General features: G+C 41.6%; 1 protein-coding gene across 10 annotated transcripts in view; it reads right to left on the bottom strand.

Moving 5' to 3' along the window:
* Nucleotides 1-22,853, bottom strand: part of GRIA3 (glutamate ionotropic receptor AMPA type subunit 3) — a 144,175-nt gene that overhangs the window by 30,653 nt on the left and 90,669 nt on the right. For all 10 annotated transcript variants that reach the window (XR_008204141.1, XM_052673028.1, XM_052673027.1 and 7 more), the window contains 5 exons: nucleotides 21,572-21,739; nucleotides 18,551-18,655; nucleotides 17,187-17,294; nucleotides 15,797-16,003; nucleotides 5,773-6,149 (listed from right to left, as the gene is read on the bottom strand). Coding sequence is in view for 9 of the 10 variants with exons in the window: in XM_052673028.1 (XP_052528988.1) it covers nucleotides 5,773-6,149; nucleotides 15,797-16,003; nucleotides 17,187-17,294; nucleotides 18,551-18,655; nucleotides 21,572-21,739 (965 nt within the window). In the remaining variant the exon portion in view is untranslated. The remainder of the gene's footprint in view (nucleotides 1-5,772; nucleotides 6,150-15,796; nucleotides 16,004-17,186; nucleotides 17,295-18,550; nucleotides 18,656-21,571; nucleotides 21,740-22,853) is intronic.

The raw sequence follows: 22,853 nt of genomic DNA, 5'->3' as shown, positions 1-22,853 counted from the left end.
CCTGCTCTCCTTGCTCGCCCGTGGCAGGTCCATACCAGCGCGCAGGGTTCAGGTGGTCACAAGGCTGCAGGAAGCCCAAGGAGTGAAGCATCACCTCTTCGTCCATCAGGATCAATGACTTCTGAGGTGAGAACGCTGTGAGAAATGGCTTCTGCTCCAGCCCACGTGCAGTTCCTCAGGGCAGGACTATGCCTGATGGATCTCTGCCAAGCACAGGAGGCTCCCCGGTCTGTCCCAAGGGCTCCTGGCAGGATGAAAGGCTTTCAGGTTCCAAGCTGGGGCCATGCTGCAGCACCGCTAACTAACACAAGGCTACTGAATGATTGCAAAGGTAAATTCCAGAAATACAAATCCAGAATAACGCAGTGAGATAAAAAATCTTTTTACCTCACTATACATTCATGGAACGTATCAAGAGAACGATCTTGTGCGATTTTAGAGATGGTAAAGGCCCTTTCTGGCCAGCTAGGGGCTTGCTTTGGCTGTTTCATAAAATTGGATATCCTACACAACAAACCAAACTCTCATATAAACTAAACTTAATTTGAGCCATTCACACAGCAGTGCTTGCTGATCTCACTGAGTAAGGCTTCCTTTGAAGCCAAGACAAAGACGAGACAGACACCCTTGGAATGAGATTTATCTCGCTATAGCGTGGGATAGATCTAAAGGTGCCCATCTGTCTCCCGTGAGCATGGAGGGCCTAAGATGCCTAACTAGAACACAGTATATTGCTTTCAGGTGGCTCTACCAGGTGAAACTCATTTCTCTTTTGCTCACTCTTTCACTACATAATTTCCAGCTTCAAGGTGAAAAAGACTTGAATTTTTCCTCCTTGCAGCACGTGGGCAGTTTCAGAGCCAGACTAAGGAGATGAAGCATCCACTTACACACAGCAAGACCAGCTTTATCTGGCATCTCCAGGTTTCTGTGGCCCTCTTGCTTTACAGTAGGTCTTGAAAGAGGAAGATGAAGAAAAGACTTGACAGGATGTTTAGACAAATTTAATGGAACTATCAGTTAAAAAAAAAAAAAAAAAAGGCATGTATGCATCGTCCCTGTGGTTTCCCTTAGGAAATGTGATACTTGCATCAGGAACTGCCCCTTCTGCTTGAAGCACAGATTGCTGGGGTGAAGATGTGCAGGAAGGGAAACATTTTCCGAACCACTGTACCCACAGTCCCACAATCCTGTAACAACACAATGTCTGTGTAGAGCTGAATGTTCATACAGTGCATTACAACATAGATGAAGGTAAAAATATCTTGCCCCCAAGATGTTGCAACCTGCATAAAGCAAGCAGGCAGATAAAGGACAAAATACAGAGAACAACTGAGAGGCAGGGCAGGAGGGCATGGCTGGGTACCTTGAAGAAGACAGTTCCTCTGGGTCCTACATGCAAGAGAGCGGTCTTGCTAGGTGAGGACCAGAGCAGTTCTCAGAAGAGTTGAGTTCACTTGAAAGAAAACTGGATGTCATTGCAGAACTCCTTCTCCCACAGATTTCCAATGAGCACAGAAAAGAAGACAGAACAGTTGCTGCTAAGAAGCGCCTTGGGTGACCATTGCTGTGATTGGTGTCAAGCACAGGATGCAGCAAAAGGAAAACAAACAAACCGCAAAGCTGACTTTGGAAAGACAGACAGACAAAGACTCAAAGAACAAGAGCATAGTTGAACACGGCCTGGCAGCCTCCTTTTCTGAAAGCACCCCATTTCCCCCTGGTCCATCTGCTGATATGAAGACTCCTTATACCCACTGCAGGGGCTGGTGTGGAGGGATGAGGGAGAAAAAGGGTTAGTACATAACCACCAGGCTGGCAATAAGAGAATACTTGTTTGTTTTGTACTGTGAACCATAGAAACGTTTTTCCGTTACTCAGATAACAATTACAGAAAAATCAATCCCAGTTTTTAATACCAGCACCACTTTTTGTGATGAAGGCATACCGGTCCAAGTGTGCAGTGTTGTAATTTAAAAACAAGCAACTAATGTTTTATCCCAACGTGCCATTTTCCAAATTACTTCAATAAATCAATACACTGCACGACATCATTTTGAAGTGAATTAGACTGTTAACAAACAAGAGAAGTAAGAAAGCCTTGATATAACAGAATTATGACACAATTACCAAAACAAGATCAGATGGAAGTAAACAGGAAGAGTGCATACCTTGAGAGGAAATTTAAAAGGAAGCATGGAGTCAAATGAGAGCAAATTAGTAACAAGAAAAGAAAGAAAACAAATATTCAAATTCACATTCAGTTTCCAAGAGAAAAATACATTCAAACAGAATCTAATTTATTTATCAATATAGCTTGAATTCTGTTTCTATTCATGGCCAGAAAACATCCTTGATTTCCTATAACAAACAGAAAAAAGGTTTTCACAGTACTTAATTTTTAATAGGGCTCTTATGATCGATACGAGATGGGTGTTATATTGACAAAAAGCTCTGACCAACCTCAGAGCAAAATCTACTGTCTGAGACCCCCTTTTCATTCTGAGCACGCAGCTCTGTATGCTAGGAGCTCAGTGCTTTGCTCACCAGCCCAGCAAGCACTCTGCCTACCCTGCTGGCCCCACTTGGCCAGGAGGCACCCGCCTGAGACAGAACACAGTAAATACCAGCATCTAAAGCTCTGCCTTGAGATGCTCTATTCTCTCATCATAGGAACTGGCAGGGGGAGTTTCAGAAGCGCCTAGCTACCCAGCTCTTGTTGTCGTTCCGAAACTCCCACTAAGTCATTCCCATGGTCTTTAATAGGAGTCTCTTGAGCCTTCTGCTACAAAAATAGGGATCTAGAAATATATCCTCTCAAATGACCAACTTCTTGCGATAATTTTTAATGAAACCCCCTGTCTTTTCCTATCAGCAATTAGTTAATCTTGCCTCTTTGTTCTGAGTGAATAAAGAGCAGAATGAAAATATATGGTCTCATACAGATTTCAAAGGTACTTTTGCTCCGAACAGTGTTACAAATTCTACTGCTTTCTCTTGATTCCATTTGCTGTATACATTTTACATTAAAGCAAATTTAATAATCTGCTTCTGAGCCATCAAAAGTGAATTTTCGATGCTTTAGCTCACTAAGCAGAAAACACAGCAGCCTTTGATAGCAGAACAAAAGCTCTGGAACAAATGCTGGTTCCATCGTGGGATGAGCTAACTACCATCCTTTGGCTGCCTTCTGACTCAGCTGAGATGACTCCTATTAAATACAGAGAGGAGAGTACAGGGATATATCCTCTGGAATATCCGCACAGCATACTCACCGAGGACAGATCTAACTAGTCATTAGATGTCACAGCTGTTCCGCACAAAGGCAGCTGAAAGAGCCTTTATCAGCAAGTACAAAAGTGATCTCTCCAGACTGCTTGTCGGCATCTCTCTACAAGTGCTGTATGCTCTCGAATAAGAAATTTATTCAGACAAAACTCACAATGGAAGAATGAAGCCCCTTTTAATGGCAATAAAGTAGTATGAAACATTCATATAATCAGTGTACTGTGAATGGCATAACCTCACAAAGATCTGGATTCGGAATGGAACCCTTGGGAATAGTTTCTTAGACGGAGAAGAAATCTGACATTAAATAAACCTAAATCAACTTATCAGTCAAAGGAGTGGTGTTTCTGGAATGGAAACCAAGGTATTCAATCTCCTTTTTTTTTTTTTTTTTTTCAGTAACAGTGCACGTAATTGCCTGAACTCGTTACATGGAAGATAACAAAATAGCCAGACAATGTCTTCTAATGAGGACCACATACTGTTACTGAGTTAAGAGCTTCTGATGGACAGATAAAATAAACAGGTTTACTGCTAACTCTTTTTCTCGTATTTCCAAGGCACTTATCATGTTAGTATTGAAAAAAATAGAGTATGTTCCACTTGTTATATAAAGTAAATGGCTGAAGATGTCAAAGATCACATGAGAGCTTAACAAAAATCCTATGGACTTCAATTTGCTGTCAATAAACAGACCTAGTGGAAACAGTGCAATGCCTGCAGCTTTCCATGTGATGTCCCAGTGCTTATTTCCCGGTCTTTCATATTGGGCACACACATGGTCAACAGCAATTTAAATGCTAGCACTACTCATCACATTTAGCTGCGGAAAGAAAGGCAAAGTTTCATTACAGAACTTGGGAATAAAGCAGAAACACAGTGTATAAACACAAGGAGAAGGCTGACAGCTACAGCAAGGCAGCACACTGGAACACTGGGAGCTGTGAACAATAGTGCAGGGTTCTGTCCAGGCAAAAAAGCCACGTGCGTGCCTTATACAGGATATATATGCACCTGTCAACTGCTTGTGGAATCTAACTGCTGCTATCAAAGCTTTTAAAACACAGGAATGACTTGCATCAAAAACTGACAGGCACATGCCATTATCTCTGCAAATCCTGGATTCGGCTGCAATTAGGAGATCTAAATGTGCAATAACTGTGACCTTAAAGAATCATTTTTACATTCTAACTGAAAATCTTGGTACTCTCCGTGAAACTTCCTTCCGTGAGATTTTGTCACTTGCTGCAGTGAGACCATTCAGCAGGTCTTCCACTAATTAGCTTAGGAAAGCCTGGTAACTTTTGAGCACAAATGTGGAAATTACCAATGTGCATTTTGAGGACAAGCATTCAGTCAGAATACCTCTCTCTCTTGATTTGACTAGCAACTTTTTTTATCCTGTTTATCCTGTTATCCTGCATCCTGTTTGTACTGCGCAGGCATTTTAATAATTAAAATAACTGTAAACTGGATTTAAAATTATTTTCATATAAAACAGAATTAATGTTCCATCACTAAGAAACTATGTGTAGGTAATTCGACTGCTTATCAAAGGCATGTCACCAAAGTATTTTAGCAGTGTGCGTGTAGAAGTGTTGCATATAAACTACTCAAAATACATTTGAGGTTTGCATTGTTCAATTACAAAGAACTTCACTATTCTCTGGTGGTTTTCAAAGTGCTTTTTTGAAAAAGAAATACAATTCCACAATAGTTAGCAGCACTCTCTGTTAAACTGGAGCTAATATCAAACATACTTTACCAAAGCCTTAGTCAGAAAGACTGTCTTCATGAATAAAAAAGAAGGGATGGAAACTGGCAATGCTTATTGGACCATATTTACTATGAGCATAGGGATGATGGATTAGATTTAAACGATGACCCATACAGGGCAGCATGTAATAGCTGACAGACAGGTGCACATACAGATCTGAATGTATGAAACGTGGTTGTAAGCAAATGAGTAGTAAATGAAAGGATGGGTCAAGAAGAACAAAATTAGAGAAATTAGGTAAAAAAGAAAGCAAAAAAAAAAATAAAAAAATCTAGCAGAAGCCATGACAGTGGAGGTGTTTTAAAGTGCTGTTGCATGTGAGTTTTCCAAAAATAAATAATTCTTATTTTGCAAAGCATAATGTGTTTTATGCATCAAGGAGATGACCGTAAAATGAGATATGCAGCAAAAACACGGTAGCCCTCCAAGCATTGCTGAAAACAGAAAACCCTATGCATTTTACAGCCTTAACATGGTGTATATAAGTTTGGCAGAAATGCATAAACAGCATTATAAAGCAATGCCACTCACTCTGGAGGTGACTGTTAGCAAACACAGTGGCTTGATGATGATGCTCAGCATTAAATGAAATGTCAAAACAAAAGAATTAGAATTAAAAATAAATTTGAAAATGGAACATATATGCACCATGGCATCAGAAAATGACCATAAAATGCAAAAAGGTGATGGAGTGATATGAAACAAACCTTGGAGAAATATCGCATCCTTGCTGCATAAAGGCACCCAGGGAAAACCAAAGGCTGTTAAATATTCCAAACTCATTGGGAGGATCAGGAGGATTCTGAGGGTCACGTGGTTCTTCACTGCCGTCTTCCAAGTGCCATTCATAAGGGCTGAATCTGCTGACTAGGAAAAGAACTACGCTGACGCCAATGTAAGCAAAGACTATACACATCCAAATTTCATAAGCCAAAGGATCCAGGAAAGAGAATACGCCCGGTTTAGATTTCTGAGGCTTCTTGATCATGATGGAGATCCCCAGGCTCATAAAAGGCTTGGAAAAGTCTATGACCTCTTCTCGCACCAATGTTATGGTGAGGGGGGCAACAGCTATATCTGCTCTCTGGAAAGGGAAAACAAGGCCAAGTTAGCTACAAAACAGTTGCAACATAATCACAATCTAGAATCTCAGGTTAATGAATGAGATGATGAATTACAAAACTGAAAATTATTAACAAGAAAAATTACAACCCAATCTGTGCAAGGGCCTCAAGAGAGAAAGAGATCAGTACCAATGTGTATTTATGTTTCTGTTCATTTAAAATGGATGAATAAACTCTATTTCGACTGGACAACGAAACTGTAATTGAAGTTGTACTTTTTAGGGTAATGTAAAGGGTCTATATTTTGCATATGAAATGTGATTTCTAGTCCAGTTCAGTCATGAACAGTGTTTAACACATAAAAACATATTTAAATCATAGGCAAAAAAAAACAACCAACAAAAAACCAAAAAGCAAAAAAGAAACTATTGCGTTAAGGATTTCAAACGTACGTGGATTGTTTGATGGCTTTTTAATCTTTTTATTTAGGAAAAGTTCTTTGACATTAATAAATTTTTAATTCCAGGAGTTAAAAGTAGTTCTTGGGTAAGCGTGAGAGCATGTGCTTTCCTTCTTGCACAAGTGTGTCCCTGTTTATTTGGTAGACATGGCGACATCGCAAGCACTTGCCTTTTGACTTCTATGTCATTTTCTAGTAACAGCCTGTATCTGTCCATCTGTCCTTAGGACTCTGGACAAATTATGTGTTTGTTATATTTGGATGCTTTCTTTTTCATTCTGCCAGCAAGTTCTGTTGCCTTACTGATTATTCCAGATAAACCTAAGATAAGTAATTAGTCACGGAATTTCAGCTGGATTTGGGCACTGTAATTTACATATTCCTCTGAAACTCCATTACAATAAAGGAAAGATTATGGAAGGATAGTGGGGTGATAGGAACCAGGCAGCCTTCCGTGGTCACTGAGAACAGTAATACAGATCCGTGAATCTCTGAGCAGTAAATAGCTTAGATCATGAGGGGAAAAGGCAAAAGTGTAACGTCATTCTCTTACACAGAATCTCAACTCTACAGATCTGCAATATAGACACTGTTCTAAGGATGCATCATACAGAAGCACAATCTCGTCTCATTGCACTGTCATTCACCAGGGCAATTTGCAATGAGATAATGTCTGGCTGGAACCAACACCCTTTCATTTCAGTCCTTGTTTTTCCTGAATTCCATAGGGAAGGTAAGAATGTGAAGTGAAAATCAATCAGTCAATTAATAAAAATTACTTGGTTACTTGATTGAAATTTGTATTCCATAATGGAATTTCAATATATATATAATTGTGTCTATATTTTTATACCAGATTCAAGTCACACTGTTTAGACAACCTAGCCTTGATTTGGGAAAGTGCTCAAGCAGGTGTCAGAAATTGTATTTGAAGAGACTAAAATGTTTAAAAAAAAAAAAAGTTCTTCTGCATTTTAAGAAGAAGCTTTACTGCAAGATATACTCCACATATTAGTCCATTATTTGTAACCTTCTGCCTACTTTTAACAATTCTGTAACTATTCATGATGTTGATTCTCTTAAAGATGGCCTTTTGTTGATAATTAAGAATTTCAGAAGGAAAAATGATTCTTAGGGAAAGCTTAACTTACCAGTAACTAAATCACTGTGCACCTTTTTAAATCAGACTTTTGTTTCCAACTAGTGTGTGTGTCTTTCTGACCAAAAAATAAATCCTGATTTAGTGGAAGTTTGAATACAGATTAATTGTAAATGTTGATAAGAAGTGATTAAAATCTGTGCCATAAAATAATTTAAAGTAGCTTTATGTAAATCCGATGTTGATATACTCGACTTTCACCAAGATCTGATTTCTCGATCTACTAAGTTCAGTTTCATTGTTTTGTTTAATTTTCTTTGTGGTGGTGGGTTTTAATTTAATTTAATTTAATTTGAGGTTTAATAAGCAGAAATGGCGAAGCCTTTTGTAAAGGCAATCTTCGCCTGTCTGCCCCATACCAGCGGGTGCCTCAACCCTGGTTCCCAAGGCACCCCTGGGTGCTGCACAGCTGAGGCCAATGGCAGCCCTGCTGGGCCTGCCTCCATTCCCCATGAGCACACAACACAACCTCCAGGCTTCCTCCAGTCCCTCAGGAAGGCCTCCTAACTGTCTGCACCTGCATGCGCAGCTATGAGGGATGTGTACAAACTCATGGCTTGGAATAATCAAATAAGCCACATCCACACATACAAGGAAGCCATTTGGAAACCATGGCCCACGGTGTACTTTGCTATAGCCCTCCTCAGCTCCTTTAGACATTCATGCGTACCAGGACATTGCCCTTCCCCTTGAGTGACTGCTTTCCTTCAGGAGAAAACCCTCACCCAATCTGTGGTTGCTTGCTGCAAGAATCTATGTTATCGTGGCATGCATCTAGAAACTAGAAGTGCCAGTTGCTTTTGGATGCTGGGTGTTCACTGACTTTGCAGATGAATGAGTTCATAACCGAAATAATGGAGACCTGAGGGAACATGGGTAGAGTGTAGGGAAGGGACTCGATGATTCTGCAGCTTGCTCGCTGATGAATTCTCCCCAAACACATATTTGTCTTTTAGCTACTGCTTACTGAACCTCTGTTCAACATTAAGTGTCTGCAGTCAGTATTAGATACGCACAGGACATCCATTTTAAATGCAGTCAGTGTCCACTGCTGGCTGGAAGACTAAGCACTTTGACCACGGCTACTGTATTTCAAATTGAACTAATGAAGTAATTACAAATTAATCATTATTAGAGTGAGCTGAGTGGATGAGGACCTCTGCAGAGCCCCTAGCAACGACTGCTTGAGAATTGCTCCCATACAAGGGAGGAAGCAGCCCCGCAGCCTATGCGGGGCCATCAGCTGTGGGACAGCTCGTCAGGGGCTGGATCAGCCATAGGTGCCATTATTTGCTGTAGCATTTTCCTGAACTCAAAGAAATTGAATTCTCCTGAAGTAATATATTAATTGCTGAAGGAGACACAGTGGAGTTCTTCCTAAGCGCTGATGCAGCGTGCAATAAAGTCTGCATCTCCTTCACGAACATCTGGGTTCATGCAGGATGCTCCTGTGGGGTATTTGGAATTATGGAGCTGATGCTCTGTTTAGCACTGACAAATCAGTTTTTAAATGCCTGATTGCTACCATGTCCTCATTCGTATCACAAAGCATGAATTTCTTTGTAAACGATTTTAAACTACATTAATATTAGCAGAAAAATAAATGCCTATTTTTCTAATACACTTTAGCCTTCCCGCTTTCCCACTGTTTTTGGTAGGCCTTCAGCATATTGGGAACACCAATAAATAAACATCCTCTGGCCTTCAATGAATACAACAGTAGTTGTTTTCATCAAAGGAAACCAGGTATCCATAGGATCTCGGAAACCATCCACAACTCTGGCACTGAAAGCAGCCCAGCAACAGTGCAGCACCTGAGCCGGGTTCCCAACTATTAGTTACACCAGAGAAGTTAAAACAAGAGCACTTGCTGCCTATTTATCTAGATATATAATATCAGAAACGGAGAGCCTATGAAAAGCTCTAAGCACCCCCACAGATCATTAATAACTGCAATATGGTTGTGAATCTCTCTTCTTATTATGGCTGCAGATAAGCAGAACCCATAAAAATTGAACTAGATTAAAAATAACACAACAGAACCGCAAACATGCCTTAACCTGTGCAGTTGGAGGGGGAGAAGTTAAGAACCTCAACAACTGAGCTTTGCTAATCACTCATGACTAATGGCGTTTCAAACATCATCCTCACTGCATTTAAGCTGGGAGAAAATGTCATGGATTCCTCTGAGGCTTGTTCTGTCTCTGCCTACCAGCGTGGGAGGACGGATTTAGGGAGGACATGCAGCACAGAGCGCTGCCCACTCTGCTCAAAGCCAACCCCAAGGGGCTGCATATCTCAAAACTCTTAAGGGGAGGGAGAAAAATACTAAATGGAAATATCCCTCCGTGCAGAGAAAGAAGTGATAAGATGTTCCACCTCTATAATCTGAAAGGTGGGGTGGAAATCTGCTTACAGGCCTGAAGATGAGTTTCACTATCTTCAAAGACGCGCACTAGAGGTAGGAAGAGACACTGGGCAGGCTTCTGCTGGTACATGTTTCTGGTTGCTCATGCCTGCAGAACTGAAGAATTCCTTCACTAGTGCGTGGCTTTCCAAGAAACTTGGTGCTGGCTGCACTCACTGTGCAGCCTGTGCTCACACCAAAACAGTGGAACACTGTGCCTGGTGCTCACTGCCCAGCTTCCATGGGGAGCCAAATCCCCAGGCACTCCAGAGGTGCCGAATGCTTCTGAGATGAAACTGTGCTGGGAAGACAGCTGACTGTGCAGCGTAAGACCGTCAGTGCAGGATGTCAGACAGAGCAACACCTCACCTGCGGTGCCTGACAGCTGCCTTGTCAGTGGAATGCACTCTCTCTCCAGATATCAGGCTGTGCTGGAAGGCCAGGCCAGGAGCGCACTGTGCTTCTAACACACTTACTCACACTTATTTAGAAACAACAGCTGAGATCAGTGCAGCAACAAACTGCACTGAAGTTGCACTGCGTATCAGCCCAGCCATGAAAAAAACTCATTTTACGGTGTTGAAACTGCAGTTGGCCTTGGCTGCTGTAGTTTGTCGACATTAATTGAATTCCTTGTCCAAAACAAGCCTAATTTGGATGCACACTGTTCCTCCTGAGGTACTATCGCAAAAGGAGAAGTGGAGGCAGGTCTGCTTTCGGCCTCCCAGCTGGTGTGGTGCAGCTGGAGCTGGGAGCCATGTTGCACGGGCCTCGCCCTGGTGAAACCAGCAGGGACACTGAGGAGGGGGAGCAGCCTTCCACCAGCTGCTGCTACCCCAGGGCTTCCCATGGCAGTCACGGTCTTGCTGCTGCTGTGAGAAGCAGAGCACTTGTGCTGCGGGCCCAGCTGGGCAGGGACAGGAGTGGGCAGCCTCGCTACAAGCGGCTCCAGAGGCCTTGTGGCTGGGGAACGCCTCAGCTTTACATCCCAGCTTCATTCCTCGGTGCTGTTTTACATATTGAAAGGTTCTTACAAAGACCTTCTGTCACCTGAGGGGAGTTTTAAGGGCTGTAAGGTCTGTCTGCTCTTTCCACTCCCAGTGCATTTGTAGCTACAATTAAGAGACGTGTTCAGCCTACTCTCAATTAGCCTCAGCGACTTGAAAGCATCAGGCCCGGGGAGGGAGCTTTCCCTGGCGGCAAGGTGAAAGCAGAACAGTGGCGTTCTTTGAGACGGGAAGGAATCAAAGGCTGCAGAGGAGAGGAGAGCAGTGCCAAGTGCTGATGGCAGGCGGGCACAGAGCCCTGCGCACAAAGCCCTGCTCCAGGAGGGGCGGTGCAGTGGTGCTGGCAGAGGGCAGCTCGTTAGCGCCGACAGGGGAGGGCAACACCTGCCGTGTTGGTTGGATTTAAACAGCTCACTCACAAACTGAGAAAGCTTCAGCTGCTGTAACGGTGTAGAAGGCAGGGGTCTGTCTGATCAGGCCCTGGACCTGGATGAGCTGCCCCGGGATGCACTGGGATGGGGTGGTGGTTTGTGTAGAGAGATGAGAACAATTCTTGTCTTAACAACACGCTATTCAGCTTCCTTAATAAGCACGCACCATTGATCTTAGTGGGGAATGCAGCTCATGTGTATGGCAAGTTTTAGGTTTGCACAGGAGTGGGATAAAGCGGTCCCGGTGCTCCCTGGTGTCCAGAACCTAGAGCTCGCTGCTGGCTGAACTAGAAACCATTCTCCACCAGGAACAACTAAAATGAAACAAACTTATACATCTGGGAACACTTAAATGTTAGGTAAACTTAACTTGATATATTTCAAATTTCAGTTAAGAGTTAAAAATACTCTTCTACAGTTTTTCAAGTCTCAGTTAAGAATGCAAAGTACTCTTCTAAAATGCCCAGGAAAACAGCTTTCACTACTTACTTTGCTACTGTCAAATATTTCCATTATGTTTTAGAAGTTTCCCTTAGTTTAAAAAACAGTAGTGCATTACATTAGCATTTTTATGGTAGAAGGTAAAGTCTTATTTTGATACCAGTAGAGTGAAAGATCAAAATTAAGGTTTTGTTCCACTTAAAATGACATTTTTGGATTTATCAAAAATTAAACAATTTTCATTCCCGATGTCAAATTTTTATACAATTATTATTATCAACTTCTAGTAATTGCTAACAAATTAAAAGCTAACTCTGTCAGGACTTCTGGGCTCTGGGTAGGAAGCAAAGCCATTTGGGGACACCTGCTTGGCCAGCACTCCCTGCATCTGGGGCTGCCACCTCTATGCTGCCAAGAGCAAGTCTGCACTGCAGCCAGATTATCACACAGCCTGGTGCAGAGCAACACCAAAAGGTCCAAGCAGGGCCAGCTGAGGTCGACCTGGCTGACAGCACAGGAGGCCTTTGTGCCCTCCAGCCAGCCCTGAAGTACTATAGGGGACAGGAGAGGGAGAAAGTCTCCAGTGGAAAGTGTTTTAGTGTGCTTGTTCCAGGTGATGTGTGGCTCCTGGGACTGCCCTAGTTAGCCCCAATAGTGCTGAGCTGAGGCAGGCCCTGCACTCTGGTCAGGGCTGTGCTGGTCACCTGGGCCTGAAGCGCTGGACCACCCCATTCGTCCTCTCCTTCCCCACATCCTCCCTACTCAGACCCCTCCTGTATAGGCTCTAGAGGCTGTGAGGACCTGGCTGCACCTTCCTGGCCGCACGGTGCATCCCACAGGAAGGAGTAATGGCAATAAAGAACTGGCACAAACTAAACATTAATTACAGTTAATTAGGGTTTTGGCATTAAAGCTTCAAGCCATTCACTTCCTTTGGCTGTGCTAAGGGCACTTTTAGAAAAAGGTTGCACGCATGAGCCTATGCAAAGATAGAGCGCAGTTTAAAAAATACTTGGTAAGACTTCCCAGCAGTGTGGGTGGCAGTGGCATGCTTGTCGGGCCAGGAATGTTCTGCGTTTGACAGATGAAACACTTGAGACAAATGCAATCTAAAAGATTGTTTTCTGCCACAGCTCAGTTCAGCTGCTGGGTAACTGGTACCAAAACCAATCAGGCCCCTTTGATTCCCCCATGTCTATCTTCTATACGTGCTAATAAACGCATTTAAAATCTAATCTCCCTCTTGTCTTCCCAAAATGGAATCTGGAAGAGCCAAATATGACAGTCATTTTGCAGACAGGGCTCACAAGGGCATTAGGGGAAATGTACAGTTTTAGATCCCTAATAGAGTTTTAAGCCCTGGAGAGATAAAGGGAAGTCAGCACAAAAATGAGACAGTTGCTCCTAATAATTAGCACATCTAGAGTACTGCTCCTTCTTAAAGGGCTTTTCGCACATCCTTGTGAGTTTTGTACACAGCCCTCTCTCAACAATTGGAGGAAAGGGCCAAGGGCATCTCATGATCTCAGCAAACAGGACTGGGAAAGTGCCTGAGGGGCTCCTGAGGTCTGTGCTCAGAGGCCAGGAGCTGCTCCCCTGCTAGCAGAAAGCCAGGTGGATTTCTGCACACAGCTCTTCAGCTTCGCTGCTCAGCTCAGCAGGATGGGAGCTTGCTCAGCAGTGTGGAGCCATCAGCATTAACCCAGGTCTGCAGTCAAACCTCAAGGGGTGCATCTGACCTTTGAATAATTGAGTATTGTGGTTAAGAGGCTTCAGTAACTGAGCCCTCAGTGTGCAAAGAGGAGCTGTTGGGGGCCAGGGAGGGAAACAATCCTCAAATTTTCATTAATGAGAAAGCATGGGTGAAAACTGTGTCAGAATTGAATGGAACAGATCTTTTTTGTAGGGAAAATGATCACCACGGGCAGATTTGGGGTTGTTTTAAAATATGGTCAAAGGTGCCCGTGAGGCTGTACTTCACAGGTTTGGGCAGGTGACAGGCACGGTCGGGCCAGAGAGCTCAGTCTGATGCTCAGGAGGCAAGCTCTGAGTGAGGTTCGTCCCAGGGAGCTAGGGAAGAGGCTGCAATAGGGAGCCTGCTTATCCAAGCAAAGGCTGGGTTCAGGTGGCCCTTCATACAGATGGATCTTGCACTGCTCGGCAGCTGCTCGGGCTAATCCTACTTGGCTCCCATCCCAGAAGCAGTGGCCCGTATTGCACCTTTCTTCCTCTGGTCCTTTTGCCCTGGCTGTTAGAAGTAATTTTAGATTCTCTTTGTCATGTCTTTAGTGTATGATATGATTTTTCTTTTAAGTGAATAAACTGTTTCATTGCTTGTCACTTGCAAATATATCAAAAGGACCCAATTACGGCTAATACTCTTGATATTTCTTGAACCGCACACTGGGAAACCAAGGGTTTAGGTTTTCACTGCAATGCAATTATGCCTGAAACTAAACTAATCTTTCCTTCAGATGTTCTTAATGTACTTGTATTCTTCAAGAAAGGAAATATTGTTTTCCCAAGTCACAGAGCTGAGGCACTGGATGTTCAAAGATTTGGATAATGTCAAACTTCAACGCAATAGGAAAACAAAGATACAACCCCAGGATCCAGAGCCCTGTTTACATTCAACAATAGATTTCCCTCCATCCCATTAATACAACACCAGAAAATAATTTTCATTCACATAAAATATTTGAACTCAAATAGGCTAGAATGTAATGAAGGATTAGGATTCCAGAGGAAAAAAAAAATTGGAAACCTAGCAACTACATTTTGAAAAGACCAATTCATTGGAAAAGAGTTATCTCACCACACATTTTGCAAGTGATGATGGTATGATGTTATCATAGGGAAATTTTGAGGATACTTTTAGAAACTACACTTATCAAGGGAACAAAAGGATGTAATGGAAACATTCACTTCTATAAAGATATTTTTAATAAAGGAAAGCTTGTTAAAAATAAACTGTAAAAAGGATTTGGGTGGAATCACAAATCATCTCATTAGCATTTGGGGGGAAAAAAGCAAAGATGAAATATCAGCTTGGAAAGACTTTTCTGCAAAGCCAACTTTCTCCCCCTTCCATCTGTCTCATTGTATCAGCATTCCAAAATTCGCATTTTCAAAGAAGTTTCTAAAATGGCAATTCCAGACTGTTTTTCTTCTTACTAAAGAAAGCAATATGCACCCAATATAGAAATATAATGAGGAATATAATGAATTAGATTTTTTTTGTGTGTCTGACAGTTGATTTTTAAAGAGAAAAAACTGTGGGTGGTTTCAGGCCTGTATTGCCTCTTATGCTAGAAAACAAGCATGGTGCTGAGTCTCTGGTCTCTGATCAAACAAAAACTGACCTCAGTGATCTAACAAGGCTCAGCATCGTAAGATCACACCTTTAATGTTGGGGGCAGCCCCCATCACTCACAGGACTGATGGAGAAAAAGAAGACGTGGCAAGAACAAGAGCACACATGAAGGGTAAACTAGAAAGTCTGCTGTAGATCAGGAATTTGAAATTTTCCCAATGCAAATTTCAATGTTTTGTGGAATCTGATTTGGAGAACAGTGATAAAAAAGTGACACTTGTTTTTAATGACATGATTAGAAAGCTAAGCTACAAAAATGGCATTACAAAGAAATATCTAGAATTTTAAAAGTGGTATTCAAACAGATTATCTTTATTTTGCAGTTTATTAACTTCGAGCATAACTTTTCATAATAAAGAACATGAAAATGAAGGTTAAGAGAAACTTACCCCATAGACCAGTTCACCCACCATGCCATTCCATATCTTAGTCTCAGGGTCCCTAGCTCCATATTTCCCATCTCCAACAATTGACAGTTTGTATTTTATTCCAACATGTTTTGCTATTTCAGAAGCTAAGTCTACACAATATCCTTCATATCTCTCATTCCCTTCTAGTTGTTCATGGTTTTTCTTATACATTACATATGGTGATTCCTTTGAAACAAAAGTAAAGATCAAAAGTCTATGAATGTAAAACACAGCTTTAAAACATACAAAATGAGAGATGTTACGATCCTTACTTTATATTAATGGCAAGTATTTACAGTATTTCCTACTATGGTACAGAAATTAGGCAGACAGACTTTCACACTTTAAAAATCCTTGGCATGATCCTACAGTCAAACATACTATAGATTTTACTCCTAGTACAGACCCATTGAAGACAACAGGACTATTCCACTTTAACAAAGTTGCACTATTGTCCGCACGATTAGCCCTCATTTTTTAGGTTATTAGACAGCCAAATAGCATCACTGCAGTAATAATTCAGTTTTTAGTGTTTGTAGAACATACCCAACACTTGTAGCAGCAAAATTATTTGCTAAGTCCCCCTTGGCCTAGGATGGGGCTCTGATGGGGATATTTTCAAAGCAGCCTAAAGGAAGCTAGGCTAAAATCCTCAGCAGCATTTTTTTTTTTTCCCCACTGAATTCCCTTAGCCATCTTGGAAAATTCTGGCCGAAATGCTGATTGTATCTTGCTAACTTCATAGGAGTATAAAACACAATGCTTCAGGAAAGAGCATAAAATTGGATCATGCTTTGTAGAATTGTAACAGACATAAAAGTTACAAACAATGCTACACAGAGCACATTTGCTAGAAGCAATGGGACTAACACAGGTATTGCTGTTTATGAAACACATGAAGAGCTTTACTCCTTTGGAATTTCATGCGTATACATAGCTTTAATCCCAGTGCTAGAGCATTTCCAGTTCTCTACAGGCTTCACTGCACCACCCTTCCTCAGTCCACAGGGGTTGAGTTTACAGAGGCCGTACCTGAGTGAGGGGTGCAAGATTGGACCCTACAGCAGGAAGGCCAGATCCTGCCAGCAGTCATACACATGCATAACTTCACTTATATGAGGCATTTGATGGCATTCAAGTGTCTGAGAAGCAGGAAAGCACAATGTTGAGCTCAGTGGGATTCCTGTGAGTAAACTCAAGGAAATGCATAGAAGCTTGCAGCGTCAAGCCCTCAGCAAATCTCTGAACTTTTCAGTCACTTGAAGTAACACAGTATTCAACACCAGACTCCTGACAAGGTGTTCAACACATCTTAGGAGCCGTGCATCTTATTTCCTAAACACAAACACGCTAAGAACATTAAACTTACCAGGATGGTAGTGACTACTATGGTTCTGTTCTCCACAGATGAAGTGTCATTAGAGGGCAGCTGATCTAATGTTGGCACAAATCTTTCATATTCATTCCAATAACCAGCCTATAAAAAGGGATATTGTTAACCTTACTACATGGATTTACAAGGACTTTGGTGCGTGAACTTGTAACAAGAACTGTCAAAACATATGGTTTGGTAACATTTAGTCAGGGTTGCATTAGCTTTAATAGATACAAGGCAAATCGAAGTGAAAATACATACTAAATTCTCAGTGTCTAAATTCACATTGTTAATTGCACACTGTATTCACCTGTGGAATAAAATTCTCTGTCTCCACAGCACAAAAGACAAGAAAACACTGCAAAGCACTTTGAGTCAAATTATCCAGGTTTGAATTTTTTATCAGTATTCTGCTGCAGTTCAGGCAGTGAGGACAGCACCTGCAGCTTCAGAGCAGATGCACAGACACTGTTAGCAATGCAGGCACAACAGCATAATTCTCAATGCGGATTACAAACCCCTCTGACTCTGAGTTGACTGTTTGTCAGCTGGCTTGTGCTGACCTTCATGGTGCCGTGGCTGTGTTGCTATGCTATTACTACACTAGTTTTTGTATTTCTGCACAGACTTGCTGTAAAACCTAGCTGAGTGGCTGGGTCGTGTCCAGAGGTATTTTGTTATCAAATAAGTGCAGAAGAACTTACAGAGTGGCACTGTTGACTAAACACGTTAGGTACCTGCTGTCTCTGAAATCAGGGGGATGATGATCATATCTACTCAGACTCATCACTCAACACCCCTGAGAACCTGCCTACCTAATTATTTTTGAAAATTTGCCCTAAATTGCTTTTATAAAAGGCAGTCACGCCACTTAGCATCTACACTTTATTTAGGAGATAAGAGAACAAGCAGTGAAAATCCTAATTAAAACCCAAATTATTTTCTGATAATTTCAGAAGGTTTCTAAAACGCACTTATTCCAGTTTCACTATTGCTCTGAGGCCTCTGATGGGGAAGGGAAAGATGGAGAGGAATTTGAGAGATTGGGCTGAACACGGGGACATGACAGCAGACATCATGCTCACCATAAAAGCTCAAGGTGTCTTCTAACAGATGAAGTGGGGTTAACTTCAAATGGAAACCAATGAAGATATTAAACAGGATGAGTGATATGTTTCAGAAACAGAATAGAACAAGGTTCCTGGGATAGGAAGACGGCAAGAAGGCAGGGATTCCTCTGGGTCTTGTTTTTGCAGTGTCTGTGCAGCATTACTGAGTTCCATTAGTTTGCTGGAATATTATTATCAGAAATATTATTTCTGAAGATATGAAATCTGAATGTATATCTTGAAACTGACCTTTCTTGATCCAGAAGCTTTCATTTCATACACATCAATTGTGTAATTGGTTCTCCGCCCGTAAGTATCAAACTGGATATTCCCTGTCATTCCTTGGACTTGCACCTGAAGGCAAAAAGTAGAAAAAAAATGTTAATAATAGATGTTCCTCTGTTATGTTTTGCAGGAACTCACTAGCTGTAGCACAGTTTTTATCCGTATAAGAGACCTGTAGCACTTCTGACACAGACAGTGGTATTGCTCATAATAAAAGAGCCCCAATTCTCTCAGTTTCAGCCGTACATATCCTTTGTTAGTACTCTGCTGGTGACTCACCACTGCAGAGTGAGTTGCATTTAAGTGTAAGTAAGTGAAATTAGCCCTGCATGCATGTTAAATATAAGAAAGACTGACTCTGCCACGCTTAGTCACGCTGGGTTCACTGATGTAGAAGGGGTATCTGCGAGCTACCTGCAACAATTCAGTGCTATTAAAGCCCTCGCAATATGGCATGGAGTGATTTGTGATATGGACCAGAATTTCATGTCGTTGCTCATTCTGGGAAGTGCTTTATTTTAAGATCAGTCCCAGCGTAGGAGAATGAATGTATTTGAATGAACACAGACAATTGTCTCCACTGCTTATGGGGTTTTGGTCTCAATCTGGATGGATGGGTGTACAGACGGTAAGTCATTATCATTACGTACTCACATGAATCACTTAAAGGGAAGTATGAAGTAATTTGTTTCAAAGAAAAAAAATCTTTCTTATTTCCCTGTGTGAAAGTGTGAGGTATTTCCATTTATCACTTATTGACACTGGCACGCTCTCATCTTAGGCAGAAGGGGTAACAGTCTGAAACTGCAGTAGAGTAGATTAGCTTTCATATTCAGCAGAATGCTTCAGAAGCTACAGAAATGTGTGGTGGAAAACTTGTCAGAGGGAAACTGTGAAACCACAGTCCTTGAAGATGTTCAGAGCTGGTTACTGAGCTGTTCATTGTGCCTTAGAGATGGTATAATTAAACTTCTTACGATGGACAGGGAAAGGCTACATAAAAAAGTTAAAATTCCTTTGGCCCCAAATTATCCAGTGAGCCAAATTGAGAATGACATATAAGTAGTGTGATTTTTTTTGTTGTTAGTTAGTGGATTTGAACCCTTTTAGCAGCTTATGTTCTCAAGAGTCAGGAAGAATATGTGAGCTTTTCCTGTCTCCAGAAAGCTAGAGATGTGCACCAGGCTTTGAAAGCCAAATGTGTTCCAAAGAGGTTTTATCAACTGTGGACTGAGCATTTGTAGAGCAGTTGACATATAATTTGCAGCCAGATGTGAGCTGCTATGCCTGCTTTTGGCACTTGCTAGAAGCTGTCTGACTACCCTAGCACAGGGTATGTCTCAGCAGAGCTTGTTAGGTCTGGTTCATCCTGAGCTGTATTGAGATGTGAGCATTGTGCATTTGACACCTTTTGACTTCAAATTTAATTTGTTTCTATCTTTGGTGGGAAAACTCAGCACTTCTCAAAATCTGGCTGCAGAGAGGCAGGAAGACTCACCAGGACTCAGAACGTGTCTGGTAGCAGTGTGCAGAGGCAATCACAAATTAAATGACTATTTATAACTGCCCAGATCTGCTCAGGTAAACTGTCTGTCACTTATCTGGTGCCTTACATTTAGAAACACAGACATGCAGAGCTTTTGAGGCTGTAGGGAAGCAGTCAGGTAATGCCTATTTCCCTTTTGCCAGCAGGACATCTGTAGTGTGACACTGCATCTTTTGCTGGCATAAGGATACTTCTGGGAGGTCTTGAAAAAATTTTGTTGAGTTGCTGTTACGGAGCAGAGGGGAGAAACTGTTATTTTTTTCCTGATGAAATTTTTTTCTGACCAGAGGAGACTGATGAATGGAGTGGGGTCCAACAGGCAGTGCTTCTATGGGATGATCTGCAGTGATTGCAGATGACATGAACCTCATTTACAACCTGCTGGAAGTTTGACACCTACTTTTGTGCCAGTTGTGATTTGGGCTTTGTATATCCTGTGATTGACATTTTTTCAAATATACTCTCTACATGACGTAGTGTCCTATGGCAGTGTTCATGTTCTTTCTTGATATTCATGCTTTGTATCTCATTCAGAGGTTTTATGTTTCACTTACAATAAAGTTCAAATAGACGGTACAAATTCTTTAACTATTATGAAGATTAACTTTAGATAACGTTTCTTCAAATGAGGGCAATGCTACATGAGTGAATATGCAGGTAGTGCATTTGTTAGGGTGCAACCTAATGGCATAAGAATAGCTCTGACAACGTGAGACTGAACTGTCTCTCTCCTTAAGCAAATGAGGGGGAGAATAAACCTTTGGATATAATCTTTTCACTTCGGCGACAAAAAAGCCATCAGTAAACTAAGAAGTCTGACCCAGGATTTGTTTTTCGCTAACAGGGGCTTAGTTCTGATCTCACTCACTTCAGTTTCATGCCTAAATTTTTACAGTCACTTAATTATCCGAATGTTTTTACAGTTACTTGAGCCAGATCAAAAGCACACTTTATTCTTGTCTCTTATGTCTACAAAAAAATTACATACGTGTCTTCAAGCTAGTAAATATGTATCCCTGCATGATGCACAATGCACACGCTGAAGACCCAGTCTGGTTTTGATCATCATCTTTGCAGCCTGAGCTTGACTTTAGAAGCCCCCAGTACATGCCAAACTGGCTCATGCTCACTCTCGTGGGAGGCAGAAGGACTTGGAAAAGCCAGCTTACAGATGCTCTGGGGTTACACTGGTCCTACAGGGATGTGACTTTGGCCAACTCTTTGAGAACTAACTAGTTACGGCTTGCTTGCTACTGAATACATCTTAGCCATCCTTTGGAGTTTGTCATAAAGTTTGGTTTTGCTGTTTTTGTTTTGTTCTGTCCTGAGAATCAGCTGTTCTTGTGTGCAGAAACTGCATATGGAGTAGCTCTGCCCCAGTAGAGTTGCTTCTGTTGTGAAATATACACATCCAATAGCCACAGTATTTTTGCCCTTACCATTTTCAGCGCTCTTTCTATATCAATTCCTTGGCTCCATGGTACTGCAGGGTTGGCCAGGCAGTCCCCAGCACTACCTCTCCTGGAGACATCCACACGTTGCCTTCGGAGGTAACGGAAAGCCTCTGCTATGACTAGGACAGCGTCATGGGTCAGGGCAGATGTATACTGAAATTGATGCAAACAGAACGTGATGACAGACTGTAATCTTAGAATCACCCTAGGTTTATCATAAGGTCTTGTCCCTCTATCTTTAATATACTCTTATAAGAATCAAGCTCAGAAGCCCTTTTGCTTGCTCTCTGTCTCTCTTGCCACAGATGCTTTTTTTTTTTTTAACAATTCCATTTATTTCAAGTGACTAACTGAAATAAATAATAACAATAAATAATAAAAATACATTAAAATAAATAATAACAATAAGGATTAAAATAATAGGACAAGTTCAGAGTTGCATAAAGTATAAGTTTAACTGGAAGCTTGTTCATCTAAATGACATCACTACAAAAATTGGCAATTCCATGCCGGCCCCTGTTGCTACTGATAGAAAGAGCTCATATTTGTTTATTCCTTGAAGTAATTCTTTTTCTTTACAACAGCATTGTCAGGATGGTTTTGAATTGAAGATAACATAAATCATTTCTGTTTGGACCACAGTACTGATTAGGTAGCATCTGTGGCCAGGAATAGATCAGTTAACATTTTTAGTAGACGGCTATACAAGCTAGCAATCAAAAAACACATGTGAGGCATTACATCTCCTTGGTAATTGCCCATCTGCCTTCTCTCACATCACTGTAAATCTGAGGAAGGTGATAAGCTTTGTGTAGCAACAAGTCCTCTACAAAACCCTGGGAATCCTTAATGAATTGTTCATGCTGCTGTCAACTTCACCCATTGCTTGATGCTTGCATCTGGTGACATCTCCCAATGTATTACTACCAAAATATCGCTTTTTTTTTTTTTTTTTTAAACATTTCTGCCCCGTTCCTGTGCTTGTCTGAAAGTTCTTCCCTCCTAGGATGGAAGGAAGGTTCTATACATAACACTGCTGGCGTTCACTGTCAGTCTGCGCACTTGTAATTTAGGGGTCTGTGCAATTTAGGGGAAACCATTTCAACATGTGCACACTGGCAGCAATTGAATGTGCTCAGTCTAGAAGAACAGATTTCAAATCCCTTGTAACTGAGTGACCCTTCGCATTTCCACTATTTTGTATGAGAATGGAGAGGCATGTCCTGTAGGGCAGAACAGCACGACTGGTGGTCTGCATTTCTTAGAA

Source organism: Tympanuchus pallidicinctus, unplaced genomic scaffold, assembly GCF_026119805.1.
Source record: "Tympanuchus pallidicinctus isolate F22 unplaced genomic scaffold, pur_lepc_1.0 scaffold13, whole genome shotgun sequence".
In the NCBI taxonomy this organism is placed as follows: Eukaryota; Metazoa; Chordata; class Aves; order Galliformes; family Phasianidae; genus Tympanuchus; species Tympanuchus pallidicinctus.
Note: the sequence above shows the minus strand (reverse complement) of the source record. Positions and strands in the feature narration are given on the sequence as shown.